The sequence below is a fragment of the Drosophila virilis genome, chromosome 2 (genome assembly GCF_030788295.1).
Source record: "Drosophila virilis strain 15010-1051.87 chromosome 2, Dvir_AGI_RSII-ME, whole genome shotgun sequence".
Taxonomy (NCBI): Eukaryota; Metazoa; Arthropoda; class Insecta; order Diptera; family Drosophilidae; genus Drosophila; species Drosophila virilis.
In genome coordinates, this window is record NC_091544.1 from 13,842,196 (window position 1) to 13,858,350 (window position 16,155).

Here is a 16,155-nt window from a genome sequence, read left to right on the forward strand (position 1 = left end):
TTTTTGTTTATAGTTTTCCTTGCAAATATTTAACTAACTCCGCACTTAATATGTGTAAAATTTGCTAGTTTTAAAATATGTTTACAATTAATGTCAGAATAACCGACTGGCGGCATATTTGTTCGGCATTTTGTAGAAAGTCTTAAGTCTATACTTCCTTATGTTGTTGTTGTTGTTGTTTTTTTTTTGTTACTTTGTCTTATTTGTCACTTGCCATTATAAAAAGTTAGACTAAGATTTTAAAAGAAACAATTTGTTTCTGACTCGCTTAAATACTTAAAATAGTTTAAAAAACACGAGTATTGCCTTGAAATGTTTATAGACAAAGATTTAAAATTAATAAATAAATAGAATGAAGCTATTGCACATTCAGAAAATGTTATTTTTTTTTTTTCAAACTTTACAGAAAATAATGTTTTATTTACATTTGTAGAGTGTGCAGAGTGCGACCTGTTTAGGTTTTTGTTTTTGCGCTTTCGAAATGTACTCACATTTGGTCAGACGAGGGGAGGCGGCACTTCCAAGGGGGCGGGTTGGGGGGTCGCTTCGTCTAGTCTGGCTGGAGTTTGCTGTACGTACACTCACAAGCACGCACACGTACACACACACACACACACACACAAAGGTAAATAAAACATTTGGATTTTTTTGCAAATATTTCATCAGAAATTTGTGTGCCACTGTGCACAGTGACACGCGCATTTTATTCAAATTTACAGAAAATTGTAAGAAATCGCACGACTCTTGCCGTTGATTTTTTTCATTTTTGCTTTAAATGTTTGTTAAAATGAAAGAATTCTAAGAGAAAATTTTAAATTTGTTTCTTTTTTTGTTTTTCTTTTTTTGTCATACTGCGGGTAGTTCTTGCACAAGTTGTTGTTGTTTTTCTTTTTAATTAGATTTTCCTTCCAGCTCAACTCAGGAGTAGAGCCCGATTTCCTTGTAGTTTTTTTTACGTGTATATATATATATACTTTTTACTATATAATGCATCATAATTTTGTAATCAGAGAGCGCCGCGCTTCAATTGTGAAAAAAAATGTAGAACATATATTGTTAGATATAGTTGCTAATTTTTTTGATTTTTTGTTGTTTTTGTTTTTTTTTGCTGGTTGGAGTTTTGTTATAATAATATCTATCGTATATTTAGTACAACATATGCATGGTTCTTTTGTTTTATATTTTTGTTTTCGTTTTTACAAGTGTTTTTTTTTTGTTTTGTTTTTGCATGAAATAAATTAAATAGTTATTAAATTATATAACAAAAAAGAAATGGAAAAGTTTATAAATATATATATATATGCATATTTAAATAATAAAAAAAAACTAGATATGCATCTATATAAAATTGATCACTTTTGTGTATTTTGCATTGTTCTAAATACATTTCAGAAAGGGGCGAAATTCCTGCCCAAAGAAAAAAAAGCTCTTGTTGTTAAACAAATAATAACAAATTCATGAAGAATGTTTTTTTTTCTACTTGACAGCAAACCGAAATCGCTTGCAAGAATTTTCTTTTTTGTTATATATAGAGCAGAAAAATATGTTCGACTACACACACAACTACATATTGGGGATTTAGTTTTAGTTTGCTTTGATTTTCTTTAATTATTATAACTGTTACGAGTTCTTAGTCATAGTTTTTCTTGAATTCTGAGCGCGGCCAAAAATGATGTTTACACTATTTTGTTTTTTCTATCGGGCTTGAACATTTAACTTATATTTTAATAGTCTGTCTATATTTAATGAATTTTTGTACTTTTTTAGATTTTTTGTTGATTTTTTTTTCTTTCGTTTTTGTTTTAGTTTTTTTTTTAGGTCCAGTTTTTAAGTGTTTACAAAACAAACATGGAGAACAAAGAGTTATTAAAACTAATTTCAATTGTGGCGCGGGTGGTAGATTGTTTTTTTTTTGTTTTTTTGTGTTTTTTTTTCGAATTGTTTAAACAAAAAATTGCTGTCATATTCCGTATGCCTGTGCCCGCCCTTTTTAGTGGGCGTGCGGTTCGTTATCAATTCTCATATCGTTTTCTTTCACCGATCTCAAAATGGTCCGGAACGACATCAATCTTTTGTATGATGGTCCGCATCATTTCTATATAATAGTTGTTTTTTTTTTGTTGGTTTTTTTTTTCATTTCATTTGTGTTTTTTTTTTTCTGTTGTTTTCTAACGTATTTTTTGTTTTGTCTTGCCGCAAATGTTAATTGAAAAATTATATGCTGCCTGTCGCCTAAAGCAAATCAAGCTCTGGCTGGGCTGACGACTGGCTGACCTCGCATTTTTCAATAGTTTCTTAAATGGTAGAACCAGCGTAAATAATATATATATATATATATATGCGTATGCTAAACGAATTATGATGCATCATTTTGTTTGTTTGTTTTTAGCAATATATACACACACGCACACTCCATGCACACACACACTAGCACACGCACACGCACACGAATTGTGGAGCAGTTACTCAGTTCTCGTTTTAGCTGTAGATATGTCTTTTCTACTGCTGCCACAATTTGTTGCTGCCGCTGCTGCTTCTGCTGTTGCTGCTGTTGTTGCTAATGTTGTGCGCATAGATGATGATGATTCCTGCCTGCCGCTGCTGCTGCTGCTGCTGTTTTAATCCCTTGCCCCTGTTGTCCTATTATTGGGGGCTGCTGCTTTGCTGCTGCTGGGTGCTACTAACATTGTTCGAAAATTGGAATAATGGGTGAAGTTGGCCAGTCCTCCTCCTCCTCGGAGCTAATACTCTCGGTTCTGCAAAGACAAAGAAGTGCCATTAAATAAGTATTATATCATTGTTAGCATTATCAAGTTGAAGGTCGACTCTCTATCGGCCAGATCAGCTGATTTTTGCTTTCGAACAAAACTTTGCACAAGTGCAATTCATTTTTTTGACGCAGTGCGAAAGTCGTACCGGGCATTGAACTTGAACGTGTTTGTGACTAATCTGAAGCAATATGTACATACATATATATATATATATATACATATACATAAGACCCACCTCACCTGATAAGAAACCAACAACAGGCCTTCAAATTAACAAAGCAAAATAAAAAAAGATAAAATCAATTTTTTGGTATTGCACTGAATTTTGAATGCCGTTGCCAAAAACTGAAAAAAATATATGTATTTGTTTTTTGTTTACTTTAAACTTAGCACACTTTGCTCCAAAGCTGACGACTCAATGTCAAGAGCACTAATTAATCCATGTGAAAACAAATTAAATATATACACACATACAAACATGTTTGCAAATGTTTTGTGCATATGCAAAAAATCGTTAAAAGGTTAATCTTTCAGTTTATTTTGTATTTGAAACACATTTAAAAAAAAAAAGGTCTAATAATATTGTACGTAGAACTTATATCTATACATATATGCATATATGCATAATAAATGTAATTTTTTTGCAATGCTCTTTCCCGTATTCATTTATTACATCAATAACAAACCTATAACCTACAAATATCTAATAAAAATCTATAAAAACTCTATTTACATATGCACACATCCTTTTTTCTAAGCAATGCACAAACGCGCTGTCATATCTGATATGCCCACTTTGGCTAGTGTATGTGGGCGTAAGTGTCAAGGTCTTGCAATGATATTGAAACTTGTATATTTGTATGTATGTATGTACATATAGCAAGAATCGATGGACGAACGCCAGAAGAGCACGGCCCACGCCAAGCGATTGACGCACACGCAGGGGCGGGAGAATTTCATAATGATGCGAATTCCAAAAGTTTCTCTTAGGTAACTGTAACGGCGACCCTCTTACGAGTGCTTGGGCGCGTGTGTGTGCCCTGCTGCTTAGGCGGGCTCTCTGATAAGATTGTTGTTGAAAAAACAACACGCACACAGCGCGACAAAACAAAGTAATATAAATACATGTGCATATGTAAAGGTATGTGTGTGTGTATATAGTAGACACATACATATTCATGTGCATATGTGTCTGGGCTGTCGAGCTATAGGTGTTGTTGTTGTTGTTGTTGTTGTTGTCGGACCACTTTTGGCAAATGCTACGAGTTGGGCAGGCAAAACCAGCCACTGGGTCTCATGATTTTCTATGCTAGCTGTTGTTGTTGTTCCTGTCGCTGTTGCTGTTGTGATAATAAAATCACGTCAATTCTATAAACTTGTTTACGCCAAAAACCCGACACATACACTCGCCTACATACGTACGAGTCCAAAGAGTGCTAAAAATAAATAACGGACCCTCAGCCTTTCCGCTAGACAAACGAACAGAAAATGTTCTAGAATGGAATATTGCGTTTGTCTTCTATCCAAGGAACTGAACAACCAGGGCTGCAAGCCAAAGAACAAATTGGTTTCGGTTCGGTTTACGCTTTGAATTCGGTTCGTGAGCCTGGTTTTAGTCATCCATGAACTTGGCTTTTGATAAGCCTTTCTTATATACATATATTTTCAAATTGTTGCCATTTTTGGATCGGATAGTTTATAGATAATAGTTTAAAAATAAACTGGGATTCCGGTCGTGGCCCGGTTCGGTTCAAATATGGCTACAACTCTCTCTCTCTCTCTCTTAGCCATTTCGTTAACAATCGTTTTATACATATTCTATATATGAACTTACCTCGAGCGCAGGCCATCATCTAGGGCATTCGATATACCCTCCTCGATGGTGGGCAAATCGGATGAGAAGCGATTGATCGGGCGCAGGACGCGCAGCGTGCGACTGGATAATTTCCAGACAAGCCGCTGCTTGTAGGGCGCCTTATTCTGTCCATTGTAGTGGGACAGAATGCCCGAGACAATGCTAAAACCGCAGGTGAAAACGCGATCGGGAATCTGCAAGGCGAACAACACAATTATTATATAAATAATATAAAATTGTTGTTATTTGAACGTACCCTCATGTATTGCTGCAGGAAGAGTATGTACTCAAATACATGCTTCAGTTCGGGACTGCCGCGTGTGTACGACTCCTTAATATGGAAATCCAGATGCAGGCAGATGAGCACTAGAGCCAAAGTCGCCGGCGTTATGACCGTCGTCTTGACATCGCACAGCAATATCTCCAAACGATTCTCCAGCTCCTCCAGTTTGATGAGCTGTTGATAGAATTTGAAGAAATCACCGCCAATCTCCTTCGCCAAGTTGCGGAAGAGTGCGTAATAGATGCGCAGGTAGCTAACGGATGTGATGGGCGCATGTCCCATCTGTACGCCCAGTTTATTGGCAATAACCCCGGCCATGCGTTCCAGATCGCCAGCGGTACAACCACACTATATAAGCATAATAGTAGACAATTGTATATACCTGATATTATGTATTTGTGTGTGTGTGTGTGTGTGTGTGTGACATACCTGAGATATTGTTACCAAATCGTCGGCAGGTATGGGCTTCAAGTCCAGCTGCTTGATGGCCAAATGGAAGGAGGCAACGCTCATGCAGGCCATATGCTTCGGCTTGACAGCCATGCGATCCAGAAACCGATCCACCAGGCTCATGGCTGAGAACAGCACATCCGACGGCAGCTCGTACCACATCTTCAGACAACGCAGCACATACGCTGATCCATCACGTCCGCCGGCGGTAACCTCGCGCTGTAAACAATAAGATCATCATATGAGCTCTAGATGTACAAAATTCATATAGTTTCTCTTTCGTCCATATCCCGCCCGTCGGTTTTGAGGTATTCCACAATTGGGGAAACACCTATACATTAATTATGTGCTCAGAGCTACTAGGCTTCAATCAATTAGTCAGTCAGTCAAATACATATGTGAATATATAGAATCTTTGACTTACCCTCGACTCCTTGGGCAGCAACAATACCGTATGATATTTATCTTGCAGTGCATCGTACTCTTTTAGGGTCTCATACAGTTCATCCGAGCTGAGCGCATGTAATTGATCCTCTAGTTTTTTAAGCGCTGTCGGCTCAGCTCCAGCTGCTCCAGCTCCTGCGGCTCCAGCTTCAGTTTCCAGTGTTTGTTGTTCGTACTTTTGATATTCCAAGCCAGCAGCACCCGGTGTCCCATACCGGCCCTCGTCCGCAATCCTCATCCAATCAGTTGGCATCTCTGCATTCTGATCCCCCCCGTCGATGCCATTACCCATTGATTTGCCCCTTAAAATAGCCGCCGCTGCCTGAGCCGATGTTGATGGTTGTTCATCATCGACCAGGATAGCATTGATGCTAATTGCATCCATGTTATTAACGTTGTTATTGTTGTTGTTGTTGTTGTGATGATGGTTATTGATGCTGGCGACGTTGTTATTTATACTGTTATTATTGGGCAAATCAAGTGCTGGCATAGCCGTTGAGGACATCAACATCGATGACCGCTGCTGCATCAACTGCTGCTGCTGCTGCCGCAACGCCTGCTGCTCCGCCTCCAGCTGCTGCTGCAATTGGCAATACAAAAGAGCCTCCTCCTGCTCCCGCTCCTGTTCGTATTGCTGTTGGTATTGCGCGTATTGCTGCTGTTCGAATTGTTGCTGCAGTTGCTGCTGCTGCTCCTGCTGCTGTTGTTGTTGTTGGTGGTATTGCTCTTCTTGGGTTAGAGTATTATCCAAACCACTATCAACGACGACGGCGTATTCGGCGGCAGCAGAGTAGCGTACAGGGACAGACATTGTGAGGGCTGGCCTAGTACCTGTATATGGCAAGGTTTTTGTTTTTCTTATATGTATAATAAAACGCAAACGATACAAAAATCCCTTTGCGTTTAGGCCAAATAAATTGGGTTGTCCCTTAAACAACTTGTTTGATATGATTTTATTTTCAGCAAAAGCCCAAAACGTAATTTCAAGCCAAGTACCAAGTACAAGATATCAGCGAGTGCACTTGTATAGAAAAAAAAGAAAAACTAGTGCGCTCTCAATCTGCAGCTCGAAATTAAGACCGAAAATGCAGCGCTTCAGGGATTATATATATATATATATATATAGGTTTTTGTATAATTATTATTATAATCCACTGCTGGCGCAAATGCAACCGAAAATAAAATGAACTGTTTGCTACTTGTGCTGCACACACCGGTTTGAGTAGCCCAGAGCCGAAAACAATATTAAAAATTGTAAAATCGAATACGAGTCGTATTTGGTTTTAGAGCTCTGTTAATGACCGCAAAAACCTTAATGCAATTCTTTCAACAATTTGCAAACAGTTAAACAAACAAAACGCCCTCAACAATGAAATGTGCATATATATTGACAATTATATATATATATATATCAATATATATTAGTGACAAATGTGCGCAGTGTACTAACGACAATAACGATGACAAATTGTGAACATATATCTATATCATATATATATATATTCTGTGTCTATCAGTCAGTCTTAACGTACGCTGTTCTTCAAATGTCTTCTTTTACCAAATTTGTAAAAATATATATAATTTCTAGCGTCAATGTGGTTTATTATGTGTTCGCTCAGTGCTTGTTACGATAATAAACGCGAGACGCTGAAAATTTGTTACAGTGTATTTATTTAGTAGCTCGTTCTTGAACTATTAATGTTGCTCTTAAATTTTTCCTCGTAGTGAGTGGAAAAATCTCTCTTTTAGCTAAAATATATAAAAACTTACGAGCTGCAAAAATTATGCAAGCACATTAAAATAAATTATTAGGATAAATAAATAAAAATGTTAACAAAAAATACGTGGTTCTTTTTTTTTTTAAGTGTACATGCTAAATGTCAAATGAAGTTCATTAATTTCATATTATTGTTAATATGGCAAGAGCATTGCTCTTTGGTGTTTTTTTTTTGTTTTTGTTTTTTGTATTTTATTTAAAATACTCAACTGTTTACAATGCGTTGAACGAACTTTGATTGAGCGTAAAACTGAGCATAAAACCAAGTGCACAGCACAGTGAGACAGGTGGGCGTAATAAACGGACTTCTGACATTGGAAAACATTTGATTTATATCTGACCTCAAAAATTTGTACACATTTTTATTCAAATCACAAACATGACACAAGGCTGCTTGAGAAGGGGTGAGGGTGGGGGTGACAGATGTGGGAGGGGGAGTGTGCGATCGCCGTCTCAAGGCGAACCACTTAAATAGCCTGGCTGTGTATATTGTCTAAGAATTTAAGACAATATTGATTTCCCTGAGGCGTCCACAATGATTGATTTCCGATTTGAAAATTCGTATAAATACAAAAACAAGAACACAAGATAAAACAAAAAAAAATAAAGAAGCTCATTGCTCGCACTTGAGTTAACAAAGTGGCCGCCATCTTGTTCCAATTCAGCGTTCGCCTTACAGCTAATAATACAAAGACTGCGGCTACGCTGGGATTGAGAGATAACACAGCAGCAAGAGCAATAATAACAACAGTACCAGGGCTGGGCCGCAGCTCAGGCGAGCTTTCTCTAATGCTTATGCTGGTGTGCTGGCAATTGTAATGGAGGAAGCGAAAAAAAAAAAAAAAAAACAAAACATTAAATAATCTAAACACTCGTATAGAGGCTAGCTGATAAATGATAAATGCAACTAAACAAAGAAAACACACAGTTTCGAAATCTGAAGCTGAGCGGAGCCACTTGAGAGTGTGAGATGCATGTTTATGCTGCAATTGACGTATGAAATATTATTTAAAGTAGCAGCGGGATATGGTGTTGAAGACAATTTTGATATTGCCTGCTATTTATAGTTGAATGGGGGATTTTAATTTGTAAACATGCAGCCCTGAAAAAACCCCATAACAAGTGTATATCGTCTGTTTCAAAACAGTTGTCATTAACCTGCCTCATGGCTAGCAGCTTAAGACCCCGTTTACAAGGCTGAACATTACAAAATTTAAAATACCTAAATGAGCTATAATTCAAGTTCGTTTTAATTTTAGTTAATTTCAAAATGTGTTTTCTCTATATAAAAGTATATATGTACATATTATTAAGAATGTGTTGATCAATTCGGCTGAACTTTCGCCAAAAGTCCGACCGACCGCACCTTAATCGTATTTCGAATGTGAATCAGCCGAACCCAACCGATGAGGGCATAACCAACATATCTGACGCATATGCAGAATTTAAATAAAACTTCAACTCTTTATAAATAAAAACAGACGAATCATGCTATTTTTGACTTCCGTTCACGAAACAAAACAATAAACCCACTTGCTGTAGAGCCCAGTATTTCAATTCAAGGTCGTCAAGCCAAGAAACTAGTTTTAGATGGGCTTCAAGCATGACTCTGCAGCCCTGCAATGATGCCATAGAGCTTAAAATCTGACAAGCGACAAACTAACGGCACCAGTCAAAGTTCAACTGTACGCTACGGCGAGCATAAAGCTGCGCACAAGGCGAAACAGTGCGAATGATGAGAGTGCGAATGAGTAGATCAGAAAACTAAAGCTTGAAGAGAAAAGAGTTGTGCGCATGCGTCTGTATTGGTGTTGCTTGATCTGTTAATCTGGATTGTGATGTAAATGCAAACAAAGATGGCGAGCGAGAGAGGGGCACACATTCTATTGATCTTGTCAAGGCTCATCATATTTTCCAAAAATATTCTATCACACATACATATCTATCGTGATGTGCATACACATTTCCCAATTGGATTCAACAGTTTCTAAATTGAATTATTTTTTAAGTTTCTGCCTTTTGGTTTGGTCAACAAAAAAAACAAAAAGTATTACGCGCGCGCCGCTGACGCAAAGCACGTACACACACGCTTACACTTACACACTGATATGGAGGCATGTATGTGTGACAGTTGTGTGTGTGTAGTTGTTTTTATTTATACATGAGCTTTACCTAGGCTGCTTCTTGTTGTTATTGTTATTGACTGCACAACTTAGCCAACGTTTTCGAGCGCTTGTTACAAAAAATTTCACTTTTTGCCTATTTTCGTAACTGCCAAACGCACGTTAAACGAAGACGACCGCAATGGGCGGCAGCGATTGTGGGGGCGTGGTCCGGCGCGCTCAGGTGTGAAATATGAAAATATGATTGTATATACATGCATATGCATGCGCATAAATACGCTCATGCAACGAGTTTCAACTAAAATAAGTGAAGAGCGCGAGAGAAAGAGAGAGCGAGAGACGCTGATCTCTTTAGTACATACAAAACACATACTCTCTATGTATGTGTTAGAAAACGAAAGTGGTGTCTGTATGTGCCTGTGTGTGTGTGTGTGTGCTTGTCTATTCTCCGTTAATTTAGCTAAAGTGCACGAAATCAAAACAAAGGCAAGCTAAAAGCTTGCAAAATATTTTCCATCATTTTTATTTGTGTCGCTGTTTTATTAACAAATGCAGACGCACACGCAAGTGCGACAGGGACGTGTATAGTTTCGTACAAACACCTGCACGAGCGAGATAGCATTTGTTATTCAGCAATTTTTGTGTTGATTTTTTTTTTTTTTTTTTTTGTTGCCTTTCAACGGTTTATTCATTTATCAGCGCTTAATTGATGTTGGGCTGCGTATTTAAAGCTGCTGAAGGTCAACAAATGACAGCCAATTGGAGCTACTGTTAAAAAAAAATAAATAAAAAACGAAGACAGCTTTCGAGTGCGAGCAAACAGTTAACTGCGCCAACAACAACAACAACAGCCGTTGCAGCAGCTCGGGAAGTTTCGGCGCTGCTTGCGTCACGCTGCACGCAGCGACTTCGCAGTCAAACGTGACGCCAAACAGGTACACAACAGCTGGAGCTGGCCATGACATGTGAACAGGACGCCAACACAAAACCCCTCCATGCTTTGCATATGCGCAACCAACCCTCTTAAGCTTAAAATAACCAACACGTTGGCAACAGCTTTGGCTTTGATGAAATTAACAAACGAAATTGTGCAACGAGCTGTTAAGGGCCCGCCGACTCGGGTTCAAGCAACCCCCTCCCCCTCCCACCAATGACTGCTGCCAACACGGCCCAGGAAGGAAGCCAAACAGACGTCGCGACGTCCAAAATTTGTTTTCAACCCCACTAGCACGTACACATATACACACACACACACATACACACACACATTCACAGGCATATGTAAATATGAAAGCGAAACGCAGCCAAAGCGGAAACATCAAATGCTGCCCGTTGACAGGACGCAAGCGCAGCAGCTGTCTTCTGGCATGAGCTAGAAGATAAATTATTGCATTCCGAATGAAACAAAAGAGGGAAGAACTATTCATTTTGTCTGTAGGTATGCCTATGTTTATATAGCCTTAACGTACGCATCTAAACAATGCAGAAAAACTAAACAAATTAAAAAAAAAAAAAATTAATCTAAACAATTTAAGAAACAAAAAAAAATACTATTCAACTATTTGTTATCAAAGTCGCGGTACGCTGCGTCTCGCTCTTTCTCTTCCTTCCTTCCCTTGAATATTGTTTCTGATTCCAAATCACGCGACTTCCTCCGCTCAGACCCGTTCGCAAGTTCATTCGTCGAACTTTGCCTCTCGCTAGTTCCGCGCTCTGACGGAATTGCCGTTCACTATCCTATGTACGTATTTTATGTGCGGTCTATTGGCTGTCTCGACAATCTATCAACGGACGCGCTTAAATAGCACAGACACGAATATATTTGCATTTCTATTATCGCCTGACTTATGCACCAAATGCTGGCATACAAAACGAAACGAAATGAAGATAGCACAAGCAAATACCTTAAGTTTTCATTATCGAGAATGAGAATGAGAAAAATGCATCGAGGCATTCTTGTGCATAGAAATTGCCATGACAGTCGTGTGTTTTTTTTTTTCAATTTTAAAGGTAATTGGTAAAAAGGCATTTTGAGAACTTGGCCAGATAAGCCCTTACACTTAACGAAACTGTGTGCACTTTGTACCAGACCAAAATGAAAACAAAGCGAACTACAAGAGCTGATAAGCGGGCTTTGAATGTACTTTTATCAGGTTTTTCAATATTTATGCATGTTTCTTTCCAATCTAATTGGGTAATTATTACATTAGATAAAGGTAAACGCTCGCCGGAAGTGATAATGAGTTAAATGTTATTATGGCCAAAGTTGACTTTGGGCAGTGATATACAGTGAAAGCTCTGCTAACGAACAGCCTGCAGCAAAATCAACAGGAATTCAATTTAAAAATGGGTGTCCGCTTTCAAAAGTTTCCACTGTACTCAGTCAGAGTCTTGTAGCATTCCATGACGTAAACTGAGATAAAACAATTCGATCTTATCGCTCGACATAAGGATTGACTCATTAGCATTCACAGTATCAATTCCAGTTCCAGTTGCAAGTACATAGCCGCTGGCACAAAACCGTTGAACGATAACAATGGAATGAAGAGCCAGCAGCTGCCAGTGTTGGAAACCAGCAGCTGCATTGGAATGCTTTGGCACCCTCTCAATTGAATTAGAGAGACGCACCTTCCAAACAAAACAAAAAAAAAAAAAAAAAAAAATCAACAATAAAAAGTAGCAGCTATTGAAAAAGGGGTGGACCCTCGAAAGTCGTTTTGGCTTGGCACGAGCTGACGTCTATTGCTGACAGGGGCAACTCGGATTACCACTATATGCATATCGGGGGGTTGAAAAAGTCTATTTCAACGGCGGTTCTGGGCTTGACAATAGATTAACTTTCGCTGTGCGCATTTTGAAATGCTTATTGAGCTCATTTACGCTGAGTTGGTGAATAGATAAAAGCAAACCGTTCCGCAATTTTGGACTATGCGTCACTTTTTTTTTTGTGACCACTGTACCCAAATCACAAACAGCTGTCCAGTGTTGTTAATTTTTTTTGTTTGTGCCTTTAAAAACTTTTTTTTTTTAGGTAGACTCAAGTTTCACTTGAGTGACAGCTGTTGAAAATTTGCCAGGCAAGTAACGGGATATTTAAAAAAAATAATATTTTTTGACTAGTATTCGAAGATACAGGTAGATACGAAACATAACTGTGCATCACTACAAGTGAAATTTCTGTTGACAGAGAGAGGAATTTACGTGCAATTTAAGGGGCGGCTGACCGCAGTCAAGATCAAGATGGCTGCTCTGTCTCTCAATCGCTTACTCTTTCAAACCGTTACACACGCACACACATACACAACCATAAATGAGCCGAGGAAGCTACAAATCAAATTGTGTACAAGACGCAACAATAAAAAACAAACACGAAATGCGCGCCAACGCCTCAAAGTCAACAAAAAGACGCCAAAGCAAAAGTTGAAGATTTCAAATGTAAAAAGAATGTAAAAGGGGCGTACGTAAATGAGGAAATAAACAAAAACAACGGTACGCAAAGCAAAGCATCACCCACACAAAGACACACACACACACACGTACATATATATATATATATATATATATGTGTACACACGAACGCATGCAAATTAGTATGTGTAGGAGCCCTTATGGAGGTTATTTGTCCATGGCTAAATAAAGAGAAACAAAATTTAAAATATAGCAACATTTTTTGATTGCTGCGACAACACCAACAAATTGAAATCAACAAATATGACCCAGAAAGCAAAAAACGCTGAAGGTGAAATCAAGCAGAGAGCGAGAGCAAGACAGCAACCAATAAAAACTAAAGAAAAAAACCGTGAGACTTACGTTCGGTTTAAATATTTTTAAGACATTAAACACAGTCTTAAAACAAGTTAAAAACTGGCAGACTTTGGGGCATGTAAATATGTGCAAGTATAAATAAATTTTTTCAATTGGCTGACGCAATTTTGAGCTTGCACTCACACACAGAAAACATACATTCGTATTGGTGTAAGAATACAAAGCAAAAACCAAATGGGAACACGAACATAACACACACAGAGAAAACTCTTTGTTTGCGCACTGTGAGTGTATATGTTGACAGAGAAAGAGAGAGAGAGAGAAACGAATGATACGATTTGGAACTGAAACACTGCCATAATTGTTGGAGCTCTCGCACAGTTCGTTGAAAACAATATAAGACAATAAAAATAACCACTGCAATCAAATTGCAAAACAGTATAAGGTTAATTCAATATGCAGAGAATCAATGTGTGCTAGTTAAGAAAATTGTATATAGCACAACTGTTGTGCGTAATTGTTTGGATAACTGTACTACTACTACTGAGATACAAGCATAGTTTCTCTTACGTCTCTCTCAGCAACACCTATGAATAGCTGCTCCACTGCCCCCCTACCCATTGTCATAAACACACACACGCACAATGAAATGCATATAGGAACACGAACATACATACAGCTACATATACATTTATGCTCGAACAGCTGGGAAACGGATTGAGAATTGAAACAAACACGTAAATTGTTTCTACAATTTTTTTTCTTCATACATAGTTGCTTTGCATTCATACAAATGTACTTATGTATGAGTGCAAATGTACATACATATACACACACACACTCTATTAAAAACAATTGACTAGGGAACGCAAACTAGGCCTCTTTTCTGATTAAACGCAATGAAATTTTTGTTCTTTTATATAAGTAATGCTTACATTTTCACAGCCATTTTGTTGTTTTTATGTTGCGCAGGAATGTTTCGAGATGAATTAGTTACTTGAGAATCTTGGCGAAAATTGTATTATTGCACTTGAAAAAATAAGTGTACAGTTGGAGTTGTCGTTTAGTTCTTTATTTCTATTCTAAGTGTTTCTTTTATCTAATTTGTACTGCAAAAATGTATCACAGTTAAATTGTTGTTGTTGTTGTTTTTGTCAGAGTCTCTCGTTTAAGCCAACATTTTTCATGTTCTTTGCAAACAGTTTGTGGATCGATTTTTCCCACGCACTAGTTTAAAAGTGGTAGGTTTTTCCCATCAGCTGAACATCTTTGCTGTTATTGTGGACTTTGCTACTGTCTTATTTTATGTTAAATATACATTTGATCTTGCATGTAGTAAATTCAAATTCAAATTATACACAATTTTTTATGCAAAATCACACACACACACATTCAAGTACAAACACACGCGCTCTATTACAGTCCAAACGGTACTTTGCTTTGTTGCTTCCAAATGTAAACTGACGTTTCAAAAAGAGGAGAAAAACAGACTTTGGCAACAGAACGGGCATGTTGCCTCACTCGTTCAAATGTTGCCTCACTTGTGTTGCTACGAATGCTACGTGTTGAAAGAGCGAGAAAATGTTGCTGGCTAATGCTGAGACACTTGTGTACAAGAGCGCGTATGTTGACATGCAATTTGGTATTTAAATACCGCAAATTTGTCCAAATACGTACTTTTTATATACATATGGCCACTTGTTAGGTGGTTGTTTGAAATTTTCTACGTATTGGCAATCCTGCATTAAAAACTCCGTTGGGTGGCAGCCTTTAGAAAGCGCGGTTCTTTTAAATTAATTATACAGCCAAAAGTGTAGATTAAAAGAAATACATAAATATATGCTCATAAAATTAGTGATTAAGCATACCTAATTTCACAAGCTACTGTAAATGACTATAAATATAATTCACATAGCAGTACATAATACTTATCTATCATCTACCAATCTTTCAACTTGTCAATTTTCCCTGATATCACGTTGAACATATTTACGACGTATTTTTATGCTTATAATTTTCACTGTACATTTTCATTGCTATTGAGAAAAGTGAAAATCTTTTTTATTTAAGCTGTTGCTAAGCGATTTATTGAATGAACTAGCGGGGTTGGGGAGAAGGGAATTTGCTATTCCACATACGCACACATACATGCACGTTCACACATTCGCTTGCGTGTGCGTGCTTCCAGAAACTTGCAGCAACATGCTTGATATATAAATATAAACTGTATTTACACCGAAATCGAATGCACAAATGCAATCGACGAAGAATTTTAAATTAATATTTCAATAGCAATCCACTTAAATGACATATTTCAAAGAAAAATAAGCAATAACCTCCGTTTTAGATTTCGTCACAGACACACACACACACACACACACGCATTCTTATTGGAAGAAACGCGTGGCGCAGGTCACTTGCAAAACTCAGTTAAGTTAACGCCAACAAAGTCGTTTTTCGCATTGAAACACAGTTAACCATTATGTTAGATGAATATTTATACACTTTTTTAAATAACTTACCCGGATGCCTCTGTGTTTTAATCAGTATTTGTCTTCTTTTTTCTGAACTGCGACACGACCAAATATATGTAAATATCTAAATGAAATGAGCTAGCGTAGGGCTGGCAAGCAGCAATTCAGTTCTTTAGAACCGGTTCCGAACTGGAGCGAGCGAATGAACCAACA

General features: G+C 37.7%; 1 protein-coding gene across 2 annotated transcripts; it reads right to left on the bottom strand.

Moving 5' to 3' along the window:
- Nucleotides 1-1,538: 1,538 nt before the first annotated feature.
- Nucleotides 1,539-16,124, bottom strand: CycG (cyclin G). 2 transcript variants are annotated; one of them, XM_015172072.3, is made up of 6 exons: nt 15,991-16,124; nt 5,784-6,634; nt 5,339-5,578; nt 4,883-5,257; nt 4,606-4,820; nt 1,539-2,756 (listed from the first exon to the last, which is right to left on the bottom strand). In XM_015172072.3, exons 2-6 carry the CDS (start codon nt 6,612-6,614, stop codon nt 2,681-2,683), a joined length of 1,737 nt encoding a protein of 578 aa, XP_015027558.1. In that variant the 5' UTR covers nt 6,615-6,634; nt 15,991-16,124; the 3' UTR covers nt 1,539-2,680. The 2 variants fall into 2 exon arrangements, with proteins under 2 accessions (XP_015027558.1, XP_002053891.1); XM_002053855.4 differs by lacking the exon at nt 15,991-16,124 and adding an exon at nt 14,404-14,936.
- Between the last annotated feature and the right edge of the window lie 31 nt (nt 16,125-16,155).